This window comes from Apaloderma vittatum, unplaced genomic scaffold, assembly GCF_000703405.1.
Source record: "Apaloderma vittatum isolate BGI_N311 unplaced genomic scaffold, ASM70340v1 scaffold3001, whole genome shotgun sequence".
Lineage (NCBI taxonomy): Eukaryota > Metazoa > Chordata > Aves > Trogoniformes > Trogonidae > Apaloderma > Apaloderma vittatum.
In genome coordinates, this window is record NW_009700609.1 from 26,717 (window position 1) to 41,697 (window position 14,981).

General features: G+C 42.4%; 1 protein-coding gene across 1 annotated transcript in view; it reads right to left on the reverse strand.

Moving 5' to 3' along the window:
- Window positions 1-14,394, reverse strand: part of LOC104280960 (ubiquitin-conjugating enzyme E2 E1-like) — a gene marked incomplete at its 3' end in the record, with an annotated part of 36,261 nt that extends 21,867 nt beyond the window's left edge. The window contains exons 1-2 of the mRNA XM_009878790.1: window positions 14,243-14,394; window positions 12,068-12,118 (exon numbers count right to left, since the gene is read on the reverse strand). Of these exons, the coding sequence (XP_009877092.1) occupies window positions 12,068-12,118; window positions 14,243-14,394 (203 nt within the window). The remainder of the gene's footprint in view (window positions 1-12,067; window positions 12,119-14,242) is intronic.
- Window positions 14,395-14,981: the final 587 nt, after the last annotated feature.

Sequence of the window (14,981 nt, forward strand, 5' to 3'; positions counted from 1 at the left end):
GATCCTCTGATTTGTGATCTAAATACTTCAGCAATTTAAAAAACAACAACAACAAAATCTATATACACAGTAGTTTAGCTGATCGCTGCTACTTCATTTGCAACTAAATTAATAAAACAAGAATGTGTTTGTCTGTTTATTTCTTAATCCCTCATAAACATTTTCTCTCTGACAACAGGACAGCCTTGCCTCTTCAGTTCCCTGCAGGCACAGGCTGCAGACTTTGACAGATGTAATGGCTTTACTGCTGAAATATCAGCACAGCCATCAAGAAAGAGGAAGGGCCAGAACCTGCTCAGCGCAGCAGGATAAGGAGGCAGAAGGCATAAGCATCGTTCCTTTCAAGCCTCTGATGGTTTGCAAACAGGCTCCGTTCCATGGGCCACAAAGGGCACACTAGCTCTTTTTTGCACACCTTATACCACACCGGTGACTTGGGACATGTTGGACTGTAACAGAGAGAGAGTCCAGGAAAGCAGTATAAAGAGAGCTGAGAATCTGTGCAAGAGACTGGAAGGTTTACTACTGGAAAGAGATCTGTCAAAATGCATTTTTTCCCCATTCTCTGCTTTTAAGGGTCACATCTAAATCCACCCTATATTTTTACTCGTCTCTAGCGTGTCATAGTTCAGCCACCAGCTCTTCTCCCCATTTGTTCTGAACCAATAAAGACCACTGCAAACAGAACAAACGTCACCAGGTAACAGCCAAGTCTCCTTCCCCAGCTGGAGACCCCAGTCAGCATTCATTCCTTATCCCTCCTCAAACCAAGCTGTGAATCACCAACAAATCCCACCCAGCTGCTCGGCCAGCCATGAGAGAGGTCACCACACATCCTCCCTTACCCTCAGCCCTTTCCTCTGCTGCTACAGCTTATGACTGGACCCGGCCAGTTGATCGCATCGCCATCACCAAGTGTCACCATACAAAGGCCTCATTATCCAATCCCTATTTTTCAGCCTTTCCTGACTAAATCCAGTACTAGTTATCAAGTATATCCTAAGTGGCTACTTGGCCCTGCAGTGAAACATGCACCTGAACAATCTCAATGCTAAATTATTAGTCTGAACTTCACATCTCCTCATACATAAGACTCCTGTGAAAAGTAAAGCAAAAATCCTTGTAAAGCAACGTAGAAAGTACAGCTTGCACCACCTCGGGTTAGAAAATTTGCATTTTCTATGGAAAAACAACATGCAAGACACACCTGATACACTACAAAAATTCAAACATAATGTAATATTTATAGTCATTAGGAGTACACACACCGAATGCTACGTACGTCATATTGGAATGTCTCAACACATGTAATAGCTCTGCAATTTAACTAATATTTCCCTAACAAATAGTTACAATTCTAGTTACTGAGGTGGAAGGTGAAATAGGAGCACAAAGACAGCAAAGAAAGATATTAGCTGTTGGACACCTTTATTATTTCTCTGCCACTACACAGGAAGAACCCCCCCCCCCCCCGCCAACATTAAGGTATCTCAAAACACATTATCCTGTTACAATGTAGTAGGATCGCAAAGTAACGGCTGCGATAACCTTGATGTGCATAAACCTGGAAAATAACCAAATCACATCTTCAAGATAATACAATAGCTGCTGAATAAAACAACTAGCTTATTTACCTCAATCAGATAAGGACAAAAATGCAATGTTGCAACATAAGCAGAACTTCATTTTTTGGGGAAGGGGGTATAGTGAGACATGTACAAGCCCAAGGACTAAACCTATTTTATTATTAAAGAATATTTAAACATAGCTGGAAATTTGCATACCACTTTGCAAACACAGACAAAAATGAAAGAAGTGCTTTGTCCTGAAAATTTTACAGTCTAAATTCAGCAAGACAAACGCATGAAGGTTAACCCTTCGCAAAAGCAAAAAGTGGCTGAGTGACAGAAAATGAGGACTTGCTTTAAATGGCAAAGCATAAAAAGAAGAGAGGTAAGAAGAGTTCCATAAAGGGCAGAAGTTGAACATTTTATGTGGCTAAAAGTGACGTCAAGTGGAACAAGGGAACAGAGAAGGGACTCAAGCTAGTGGACTGGAATGAGGGACAACGAGGTGAGGGAAGGAGGTTTTTCAGATTTTCCTACCCTTTTTGCTTGCTTGCTTCTTTCTTTCTCTCCCTTCTGCCCACCCCCTCTGCTTCTACCTCTGTTTTTCTCTCCTTCTGCTCCTTTCTTGCTATCACTCCCCCAACCTTCCACTTGCACTCCTCACATCTCTCTCATACACTTCCAGGACAATCCACTGCTCAAGAGCTGCATGTGGCTCACACAGCAGTTCAAGGAGGACTGCAAAGATCCACTTCACCCGGGCACCTCTTGCATGTATTCTTCCAGGTATAGCGAGTTGTGATTTCTTGATTTAGAGAGCACTGATAGCAGTGTGAGAATGTATAAGTGCATCGATGTTATTGCTATATGAATATTTTGCTTCCCAGGTGGGGGTGTAATATAAGCAGCAAAGTGAAAACTTTTGTCACAGCTCACACGCTTGCTTGTTTCAAAAATTCACTCATGCCCAAGAAGAGGCTGGCTGATGGATGGTCCTCCCCGTTCACTGAAGAGGATGCCCTATCTCTCATGCTCCTTACAGAAGGCAATAAGAAACCAGAGCTAAATTGCTGGAGCAGAAAATGAATCAGTCTGTCTTCACTTAAACTTTTACTGCAACTGTTTCAGCAACCAGTGCAAAATTGCTTCAGCCACCCTGATGGGCCATCTCTCTCTGCTGTCCCCCAGTCACCAGTAACACCTTGCACAATCTTGCTGGCCACAGGAAGTGCCTCAAGTGGTTTTACATCTTTTTCTGTTCCTCACCTGCAACTCATTCATTCTCACAGTCTTGCCAATACCTGCAATCTGATCAACCTCATAAAGGGAGTGAGGGGACGGAAAAAGTGCAAAAATGCTGTTCTAAAGAAAGCATTAAAATTTCACCAGAGATATCCATCTTGGGATGCAACTGAAAGACAGGCAGCAGGGCAGCTGAAGGCCTGACACTAGTTACACTCAAAACCTATATCTGAGGTTACTCTTGTTGCTACTGTACTACCTCTCACCCGATTTCCTAGATCACAATGGTCCTGTTGAAGTTCAATTTGAAGGAGGAAGGAAAGCATTGCCACAACTTTAATGCCACGGAGAACTCTAGTCAGATTTGTGATATTTGGAGATTTTATTTGGCACGGCTATATAAAGCCTTCAGCCTTTTCCCTCTCCCCCACTGACCCCTGAGTGTAAATAAAACACAAATACTTCAATCAGAAGCAGGAGCACTACAAAATATGAGATTCTCAAATTGAGAATTACTTCAAAATTAAAACTAAACAATACTTATTGATAAACTACTTACAAGAAAGTCAAGGACACCAGCTACAAATGCTTGCATGCATCACCTAATTTCTCTCCTTTAAAAAGGTTACCACAACACGCAGGAAATAACATGCAAATATAGTATCACAACAATCAGTGTGATTGATCAGAAACTTCTGATGAAGTGACCTTTTGGGGTATACTACAGTATTGGCAGAATTGCTTCAAAACTGTGTTACTACCACAGTGTGTATTGTAGCAATCTTTCAAAACCATCTTCAACGGTTAAATGCTGCTTTAATTAAATACATTGCATTTCCTCCACCATTTATAGGCCACTTCTCAGAGCACTCTACACTTTTTCAGAATACAGAACACCACACTAAAGCTTTCTAGAAGTTGTCCACTTGAAGATTTCAAACATATGATGGATCCATAACAGTCATCACCTATATTAGCACCTTAAAATTTCAGTGAAGATACTCCAGCTGTACGTAAAACTTTTGACACAATTACCCTGACAGGCTTCCTTGTGGAACAATAACTACCACCCTGAAGCTTTGCTGTCCTCTCAGAAATCTCTGACAACGTTTTGAGCCCACAGTGGAAGTACTTTTTTCCTTCTAATTAACGCATCCATCATGAAAAGAGGCCTTTGACTTCAGAATTAATTTTTAACGTTTGTGGGCCTCTTCACTCCTGCATGCAGCTTTCTGTAGGATCCTAAGCACCAACAGAAAGAAAGAAATTTAAAAAGACCACAAGACCCCTCTCCCTGGTTTCTCCCTAATAGACACCGGAATCAGCTTCCATACCAAAAATCTATTGCTCAGTTAGCCACAGCAAACACAGTATTAAATATTAGTTGCCCACCTACCCCCGGAAGCACCTCGCCTCCAACCCACAGCATTTACTACTGCCTTTACAATCCTCAGTACCAGCTGAAGATTCCCTGTTTCCAGTGAGTCCAGCAGCTCCAGTGGGAAAGATAAGAATTGTAATTCTCTAATCTCTTAAATAATCTGGTACAAAGAAAGTGTAAAAACACATCAAACTAACACGCTGATTTGGTTTACACTCACTTTTGACTATAAAAGTTGAAGCCCCTGGAGGAATCAAGCCTTGAATTCTGCACTGATTCACAGAAATACAAAATGGAAAAAAAAAAACAACCCAACAAAAAAACCCGCTGGACTCTACATCATTAATCGTACAAAGTAATCCAATTACTTTGTTCTTTCTCTTAAATAAATGAACTGCCAAAACTTGGACTGGACCCAGTTCTCACATCAGCTCAACTTCATCTTACCTGACGTACATTTCCAGTTGTGAAATCATGGAAGAGATTGGAGAGAGTGTGGGGAATTAAACATCACATCTGCCCCGATCTACAATCTATGTGCCCTGCGCTTCTCCCCCACCTCTCATTCCAGGGAGGCCAGGTTAATAAAGAAAAGAACACTGCATTTTGGATGTTGCAGTTAAGCATACAGATTTGTGATAAATTCCCCTGGTAACGTCAATCAGCTCCTCAAGCACAGCAAATATGTATTAAATGCACTGTAGTAACCATTATATTTGCCACAAATGCCTTGGAAGACCAATTGCATGTTGCTGAAATTTGCAAATTGGCAAGAGAAACAAGAAAACCCATCTGAATTTTGGAGTGTACACTGTTTATTTTGACAGTTGTAGTTTATTTATAGTACTTGACAATACATGCTCCCTAGTTCATCTTGTAAAATAATGAAGTTGGTTTTCAGACCTCCACTGCTAAGCCTCAGAGGGAAAAATAAGTATAAAATTATTTCATTCAAATAAATATACAGATTGGCAAGATTCTACTATAATGACTAAATTACACTGTTAATTTAACTTAGTTTAAAGCACTTTCTTTGGTGGAGAAAGCACAGCCCTTAACTTCACATGCGGTGTGCAAGTCTGCACAGATGTACGTTAATCTCCTAACCCACTCACATAAAATTATACCTTCTTTTTGTTTAGTCCGTTAAACACGTTTAGAGAGGTGCTGTATGGAAGGCCGGTTCGTCACGTACAATTACAAAAGGGTGCAGACAGGGGCTGCAGAAGCTTCATTATGCACTAACTCATCAATAACCTTAATTCACTGACAGAACTCGTACCCGTGCAGGGAAGCTCCGGCTCCATTCCCTGAAGAAATCGCTTCGGCAGCGGGGCCGAAGCCAACATCTTGCCAGACGGCTTCTAATCGGTTCTCAAGACCAACTCGTTCTTCAGAAACCACAAAGCTCTCAGTCACCAGCAGCCTGCCCTTGCTGAAATCCTCAAACACAAAACCATTCCCTCTATCGCTTTCTCAATCCCCTACACCAGCCAGTTCTCCCTGGATAATTTTGTCTTCATATAAAAAGACAAGACTGATTCAAGCCCTTAAAGTATAAATACTCTACATATAGCATTTCCCATTTATGTCTATAAAGTGCCAGACACATATCATGAATATTTCTTAAAACAAAACCAGACATATAACTCATTGCTACACATATATTAAATACAAAAATCTAGACAAGCAGAGTTGGAATACAATGGAAATTAAACCAAATTAAAGACTGCATAACCAAGAGGAAATACTAGAGTTTGTCAGATAAAACATATTTGCTGCACCATAAACACAGTTGCACAGTGCCCTCCAAGGGCAGCAAAGCTGAAAGTCAAATAATAAAATTAAGCGGTATACAAGAGAGGGTGCACAGAAGGGATTTCAACCCTCTTTGTTCTTAGCCATGATACAATTTCACAGCCGCTCTCAAGATACATCGTTCTGATGTTTGGCATGCAAGAGCACAGAACCCCGTTCCTTTGGGAATTACTGAGCCAGGACGTGCCAAACAAAATCTACCACAGTATCAGCCGACTCTTGCCACAGCGTCCGAGCAGCCTGGCCAGCAAAACGCTTCTGATTTTTCACGGCAGCCAATAAATTAAACCAGGAACATCTTCTAAAAAAAGGTGAATTCCTGTAATATTAACTAATCAATCCACAGTAAAGAAGCTGGTCTCGCGCAGCCATCGTCTGAGCGCGTCAGGCAGAGAAGACTTCGCCTGCGGGAGCTGCTACCTACACATACTTCAAATTCACTGAGTGCAGAATCGGTATTGTTTTTATGGTTTGCAAGCTAGACCATACGCAGCTGCAGAGGATCTCCAAATTAGTTAATACACCGTTTCAAAAGAAAGAGTTATTTCTCCAGGGATCATGTGCCAAACAAAGCAGGGAGGGAATGCTGAACCACTGGTAGTTTATATGACAAAAGATATTTTTCAACTACACGCAGCACTAATTATGAAGGTCCTTCCTATCCTACGGCTGGAAACTTCTCACAGAAAACTCTCATTTCAGAGAAACACCACAAGGGGGGGAGGTGAAAAAAAAAAAAAAAGGAAGAAAAAAGAAGTGCTAAAACCGTCTTTGTAAGCTGATAATTTTCATTAAACACGATCTACATTTTTTGTTTCTCCAAGGAAGTAAAACCCAGCATTTGTGTCATTCTTGATTTAATAATTTGAGTATGCACATTAAAAAAAAAAGTCTTTGCAAAATCGAGCTTTTTAATTACAAAATATAAGACCAGAAAGTTCATGCTAGAATACAGCTGTGTTCAGGAAGGACTATTCCAAGCATGAAAATAATAAAACCAACACTGAAGATACAGTTTAACAGTGACAATCCATCCTTAGATAATACACTAGGTTTAAAAGCAACAGCACTTAAAGCATTATTGGAGTTGGAGGTATTGAGAAAATAGATTTGCAAAAAATTACAAGCACCATAAAACCAAATGTAATAAAGAGACCTCAGACTTTCGTGGTATGTAGGTGAACTATACTAAATATAATACAAAACTACTGAGTTCCCAACTGCCTTTGAGCCACACATTTTCTGCAGACTTCTCTCTAGCCAAGAAATCTCAATTCCACATTGCAAAGTTTTGAAAACTATTAATATTTCACACATTATAGTGGAAAGCACTTCTCCCCACCATCTACACTGAGACATATATTTATTAAGTGCTGACAACTTTCACAAGACTCTTAGGGAGATCTGGTCCTTATTCTGTGAATTTACAAAAAGCAGGCTGAAGAAGCCAGGAAACACAACTGTGTTTTATTATTATTTAAATAATGAATTTGCAATAGCATTTTACTCTGGAGCGATAGTAAGCCTTACAGGCAAATGCCTCCTTCAGTAAAGGTTCAAAAATTACTTTTGTTTAAATAACAGCTGGTCTTACCTATACGGACTTAAATGAGCCATCCGTGTGGAGATGAACTTGTTTGACTTTGGGTAAGAAAGATTAAAAAAACATCAATTCTAGTTAATATCCATTTTGGTCCCTCTACACAGATGGGAAAAATAACATTAAATTACCATGCGTACATACGGTCAACACCAGACACCCAATAAAGCACAAATTCAAAGCCCTGCTCATAACGCGACGGAACGCTGCGTCGGTCCAGCAGAGCAGCTCAGCTGCAAGTTTGCCTGAAACAAAAGAGATTTACATTCATTTCTTCACTTTGCTACAGATTTCCTGTGTGACCTTGGACAAGGCACTCAGGTTTTCCCCATCCCTTTGACGGGGAAAAAATAATTTATTTCATAACCTTACAGCAGTAAGCAGATTTACTATCAGGACATGCTTAGATACAGAAGTCAAATAAATGACATAAAGAGAATAAACAGTACTTAAAGCTTTAATTAACTTCTGCTCAGGCTTTGGAAACTTCGTCACAGTGACAGAAGGAAAGCTTTAGCACAACTCGCGCAAGTGTTATCTACAGTCAAAGGTCAGGTCTGCCGACGTAGCAAGGCGGAACCACATTTTGACATCTGCAGACAGTCATGGATGCTGACTTCCATGACCCAAAAGACACAACACACTCCTCTGCCACCAACATATACCGGAGACCAGAAGTCCAAAGTCTCTAAGTACCTTCTCCGAGTCCTAAAACAAGAGTTATAACTTTCTGATGTAATACAAAGTAGAAGAAATCACCAGGTACTCTTAAAAGACTTAAAACACTTCAGGTCCAGTTATTCTTGAATTTATATTAACCACTGCCTACCTTTTGAACCTGAAAGTCGTATTTAACCTTCATAACTCAGTATTAATATCAGAAGTCAAAACCAACTTGCGGACAACAGAAACTACTGACTTCTAGAGCACCAGCCTACGAAAAATGATGAAGAACAGTAAAAACGATTCAGAAGTAGCCGAACGCCACGCGAGGACAGCATTGCCTTCATCAGGAACCCACAAACTTGTGACATGTATTAAATGCAGCTTTTTAGAAAATGTCTTCAAGTCCAAAAATCTACTTTTTTGAATACAGGCCAAATAGTCTGCATTTCCTTGCACACATTCTGCACCTCTGTACAAGTGACTGTACTAGCCTGGTAAAATAAAAAATCACAGCCTGGAGAGTGAGACATGAGGGGCAAAGGGATTACAGGAGATGATGAAGCAGTCAGTCAGACACAAGCACAGGTAACCATTTGGAGGACACAGGCAAGCTATGGAAAATCAGAAGCAAGGCAACTATTGAAGGGAGAGGAAGTTCTGGGATAAACTTTCTGTCATACTACCCACACATGTGTAAAAGCCGCACAGCTGCTCAATCACAGGGTGTTCAGTGTGCTTGGGGTTTGGCTTTTGGTTTTGTTCTTTGGTTCTTTTCAAACAGATGATCTGTGGGTTACACACATGAAAATACGGTCCACTACAAGCTACAAAAATAAAAATGAAACTCATTTGTTATTTAAGCTATTCTGTTTGAAATATCAAATGGTTTTCATTATTTGTAATTGCATCTTATATGTGGTGTTCTGTAAGAAGAAAAATAAACCAGTTCTTACTAAAAAATCATTTACAACCTAAAGCTTTTTCTGTCAATATGCAGAGCTGTTCTGGGATGTGTTAAATGTCTTGAACTCCCATTACTGTAATAAGACTGGAAGAAGAACAGCGCTTTGCAACTGGGCCAAAAATTAAAGCACAGCCAGCAACGAACTGCTGTCAAACACCAGGCACGGAACAGGGGAAAATACAAAGATGGTGGTGAGGGGTGCAAGAACAATCATCCAGTAGGAAAAAAGAATCTGATGTTTCCAATATAACACAAGACGCACTTTTGGTCACACATTTTCAAATGTGACTTCTGAGACTTTGGGCCCCCTGAAGTCAATGACAGAATAGGTAGAACCTGACATCGTATATAGCTCCCTGAATATGCAAGTTTTGAGATCAGTCTTGCAGGAGAGAGTGAGATGCCTTAAAGGAGAGGACTGCCCTGCCCTCTCCTCCAGTGACACCCAAAAAAAGTCTGTAGGGGCACAAAGACAGAAGAGAGCCGAGGGGCTGGAGGTCAGAAGAAGGGTGATGATAAACAAAGCTACGAAGGCAGAAAATTAAAACTGAGGTCTAGAACTATGTACTTCATACCCCCCTCACAGCACACTAATAATGTTCATACAAAAGGCAAGGCAGGGGGGGCGGGGAGGAAAGCGGTGACACTGTTAGCAGGCTTCCCCAGAGCACATTTTGGCAACCTTAAACATCACACAGCAAGCAGAGTCTCTCACTTACTTAATCTCCACACACTCACAAATTGACTATTCCTCTTTCTTTTTCCACAAGAAGTAACTTTCTCCGTAAACTGCAATATCTGAAACTCATGTCTCTGTTGCAGCAATCTGCACCTGCCCCCCTTTCACAAACCAGCTGCTACAGAAGCAAACTCTCAGTGTTTGACCACGTTAGCCATAAGCAGAACTGCTCTCCCTCACTCTCGGTGCCGAAGTGGGATGACTTCACCCCAATATGAGCAATAACAGAACTCCTTTGGTCTCACTCACACACACAAACCTCTCCATTCACATCTTCCTACTTATCGATATATTGAGACAGCAACAATCACACCACTTTCTCGTATTATTTGCAAGAGTTGCCGGCCTTCACTGTCACTCATTTGAAGGTTGGAAGGAATGCAGAGTACTTCTAATAGCATTATGGGCAAAGATTAATTGTTAGCACTTGTACTGTGAACTAATTTTTACTATTAGAAATATTAAAAAAGGCTAAAACAACACCAACTTACTATATGGGCCTTGAAGTACATTATCCTTGCTGATCTATGCAATTAAAAAAAGAAAACCAGAACCATGCTCTATTTTGACAGGTAGTCTGCTAGCCCATCTTTCCTGCGAACGATGCCAACTGAAACAAGGCCAAATTAAGGTTCTAACATTATTTACACAAACCTTCAGATGAAACCTGCAATCTGACGTACTTGTACCTCATCACAACTTTTGGACATATTTGCAAAGTTAAGACTGCAGTCCCAGAACCTTGATCATCCAGGCTCAGTAACCCAGTGAGCACGCCCCAGTACCTTTCTGAGCTGTGCTTCTGGGTTTCTTTCCCGTGAAAATCAGGTTAAGGTGGGAGGAGGGTGGGAAAACACGTGGATTTCATCCTGACACAGAGCCTGAATGCAGACAGGACAGACACCTGCAACCCATGAACTGGAAGCTCTTGTAGTATTCAGGTAGTCATTACTGTTGCTAAAACAACATTGTAACAGCTAAGGGTTTCAGAGCTCATCTGTTATCTTCCAAACAGCATAAAAATCTTAGCAGCAGCCTAGACCTTAACTCACATGTCTCATCCCATCCCTTCTTTTATTAATTACGATCATTGGGACTGGTACCAAAAGAGTGGCTCTGGACCTGCCAGGCTAGCCTTTGTGCTAATGCATCTGTGCAGACTAACGGCAGCAAAAAGCTTCGTTAAAAACGGCTCCTGCATTCGTGGGTGGCAACTCAATACTAAAAAGACCAACTTGAATAGTTATTTATAAACAGAACTTTCCCTGATTTCTTCTGTTACCAACACCAAAAGGCCTCAGACCTCAGCCAGAGCAAGAAGACAGTTGTGCTTTGGCAACTACAGTGAACACAGACTGGATGGACCAAAAGCCACTTTCCTCTCGAATGAACAAGCACAACCGTAGATGTTACACTACTACTGTCTCCTTTCCAAACACAAAGAGGCTCAGGCCACCACGCAATGAGCCAAATCAACTTGCTAGATGCTTCAAACAAACAGCAAGTTTCTAAAACATACTTAAAACCAAGCTGCTTTATAAAGGGCAACAGAATACCCCTACTTTTAATTTCATCACCTAACACGTGGGCTCCCATAGGGTACTCACGGAGTGATGAATTCGTGCCTCTCTCCAAGCTAAAAAGCTCATAGCATTTACTATTCTCCGTTTCCTTGGCAGGACTCTTATTTATATAAGATTAGTGCAGTCAGGCATTAGATTTACAAAGCGGAAAAAACAAACAAGGAGAAAGTTTTCACACTCTTCTTTATAGGACAGTTCCAGAAACATACACGCAAAACAGTGTAACAGATTGAATCGCAATTGTTAAAAGAGAAAAACAAACAAAAAACCCAAAACAACTCCCAAACACAAACAGAAAACTTGTATCAAAACACTTATCATCTCTGGAGGCCCTTCCACCTGAAAACTATTTAATCGCATCCAAGCATTCACAAAACTACCGTCGACCACATAAACAGCCATTCCTCTGCGCCATCCAGAGCCTCTGAAGACAGGTACAACACATACGGGCACATTTCAGTCCCTCGCTTTCCCCCACCCTCCTCAGGTAAAGAATTGACACTGACCTGCAGTTGGGAGGTGGATCTAAGGTGATGTCAGCCAATTCCTTCTGAATCCTGTGGCAATAAAAGCGAGAAGGAACACAGGTAAGTTACTGTGTGGGACAGTAGTTAACACACATGCCTTACAGACCCACTGTCACCACGAGTTTGCAGCATTGCATAAGAGAGGCACTCTCAGCTGCAGCCTCCCACCAGTCCAAACCCACGAAGCAGGACAGGCTCCCTGTGACAGAGATGGACAGAAAAGCAGACGGGCACTGAGCCCAGGCAGGTGCTTAAAGATGCCAATCACACAGGGGCAGTGGGACAGTTTCCGCTTTACTTTGCCGAACAGCCCATAAGTGAGGAAAAACCTCTGCAAATGTGAGGCACTAAGTGCTAAGAGGAAACTCTAATCTGAAAAAGGAATTTTATCTTGCTGGATTGAGAGAAACAGTCGTTGCTAAACTGGCTCCCCTCCCTCTCCCCAGCAGCTTCCCATCATCATCCTGAGAAAAAACAGCAGCCCCAAGGGAGTGAACAACCACATGGTTCCCAAGGACACTTAGAGGAAGGTGAGTATCTATTTCCCAGGCTCCTACACATTCCTGCCACCTTCAGTTCTCCCCTCTCTTCACCTTCAAGAGACAGACAACATCCCCACATCCACTCCCTCAGGACTCCAGACGCTCCCTCTCTCTTCACCGCGTTCAGACAACACCCTGTCCTCCTTGCCCAGACTATTCTGGGCTCACACTGCTTTTGCCACAAAAAGCCCAACCAGCTATCATCCTCTTCCCTGGAGTCCCATTACTGTCACTCAGGCTTCTCCCCCAGCTTTCCCCACCCAGCACTCAGTCTGCCTCCCTCCTCCTATAAACTCATCTTCTGCCTCTCTTCCACTCGTCATACACAAGAACCACAGCCTTTTCATACCGTGCAGTTCACAATCTTTTATCTTCTATTTTTTTTAAAACAGCTAAGGGCACGACACATAAACACCGTCTGCTGCTATCTATGTCAGTTTGCCACGAAAACCTGCTGAGTGGAGATCTGGAATAACCAAACTGCCTAAATTCTACAAAGCCACAGAGAACTTAGTTGAGATGACAGGGTATTTGCATAAAACCCCAGTCACTTTTGACACATACGGATACAACCTCCCTGTTCTGCCTGGTAAAGCTCTTCAGTGAGACAGTTTATTATCCTTACTGAGGTAGTGCAAGTTTGCTTGAAAACTTCCATTTGTCAGCTTAGCTCCCTAGCACAGGATGGTACCGATTTCAGGTACAACACAATAAATAAGAAAGGATAACAAGGGGTTTTTGTTTTGTTTTGTTTTAAAAAACCACCTGAGTGGCTCCAAGAGTCTGTCTAGGTGAAGAAAACTGATTGATGTAGCTGTTCTGGAATTACTATTCTATGCAGGTATCTTTCCTCCATGTAGACATTATTCTGGAATTAAAAACTCCATCCCACTCTGTGCTGTTAGCAAAGACTATTTCAGAGCAGAATGTCCACAAGTGGACCTGCTGTGGATTATTTATTCTAGTCAACATCCAACCATACACAGAAAATGCAATATAACAGATGAGCAGACAGAAAAACAGTAACACATTTGGTGGAAAAGATTCAGAGCTATGTTACACCACTTCAGTGTACTCCCCCAGTGCAAGCAAACTCAAAACTCTTCACAAACATTAATTAATCCCCAAGGCAGTCCTGGAAAGAAAAAAGCCACTCTAAATCAATCCCAACCAAGAGAAAGGGAAACTGACGTTGAAGTGTAATGCTCTACTCGGGACCACAGAGTTTTCAGTAGCAGAGAAGGAATTAAGGTCTTACATGTCAATCCTACACCATCCCTATAACTAATGCTAGTAAGGAAAAAGGAAAAGACAATGAAAATAGTTGAGGGACAGAATAACAGCCTGGAGGAAGAAAGACAGGAAAATATTTGGGACGGAACAGAAGAAGCAGCAGGAAGAGAGATGAGAGAGCAGTGAAGCTGGGCAGACACTCGCTGGACCAAGATGCTGAAAAAAGTGAGACAATGGCAGCTTCATGGGTAAAGGCTGAGCAGAAGGGCTAGAGATGAGGAATGGGAGCAGCAAGGGAGCACTGGGGAGACAGTGCAAAATAAAACGAGGAAGGAGAGAAGATGCAGCAAATCAGTGAGAAAACTGACTGCAGCCTCACCTCTTGGCACTGGTAGATAGCAGCTTAGAGTTTTTACTCATGCTGACTTTGCTTTCCTTCTTCTTAGGCGTGCTTGTCTCTTTCTCTGTCTGTTGGTTGGAGGATGAAGATGAGGAGGAGCTGGTGCTGGCCCTCGAATCGTCATCCGACATAGTGACCCCCCCACCACACACCCCAACCTGGAGAGGAGACACCATGGGGTGTGGGGAACAAACAGTGAACACAAACACACACAGAGAAAGGCTGCTGACAATCTTGCTCTGTGTTTGGGTCACGCTCCTTTTAAAGGGTCCTTGTGTCTCCCTCCTCCTCAGGCCCTACAGCCGAAGCAGGAGGAGCAGCAATAACCTCCCCTGCTCTAGGAACACCAAGGAGCAGGGGAGAAAGGGACTTTGAAAGATGTATCTCAGAAAGCAAGTGCGAAGCGAGAGAAGAGACTGGAACGAGGACGACTGCAAGGATCAGGGAAGCTCAAAGCAATTCCTTCTAATCTCCCCCAAACTGCACACACAAGAGGAGCCATCGACCCACAAGAGGAGCCATCGCCCCCCCCCGCTACCCAGCCGAGGGGTGCAGGAGATAAAAATGGAACAGCTCCGGTCCCTGGGGTTCCTGGGAGGCACGTGGGGGAGGAGGGAAGGGACAGGACTGGCGGAGGGAGGGGGGGGTGACCATCGCCAGCACTAAAATGGAAGTGGGGCATCACTGGCAACAGGGGGGAGATCCTGAAGGAGGATCT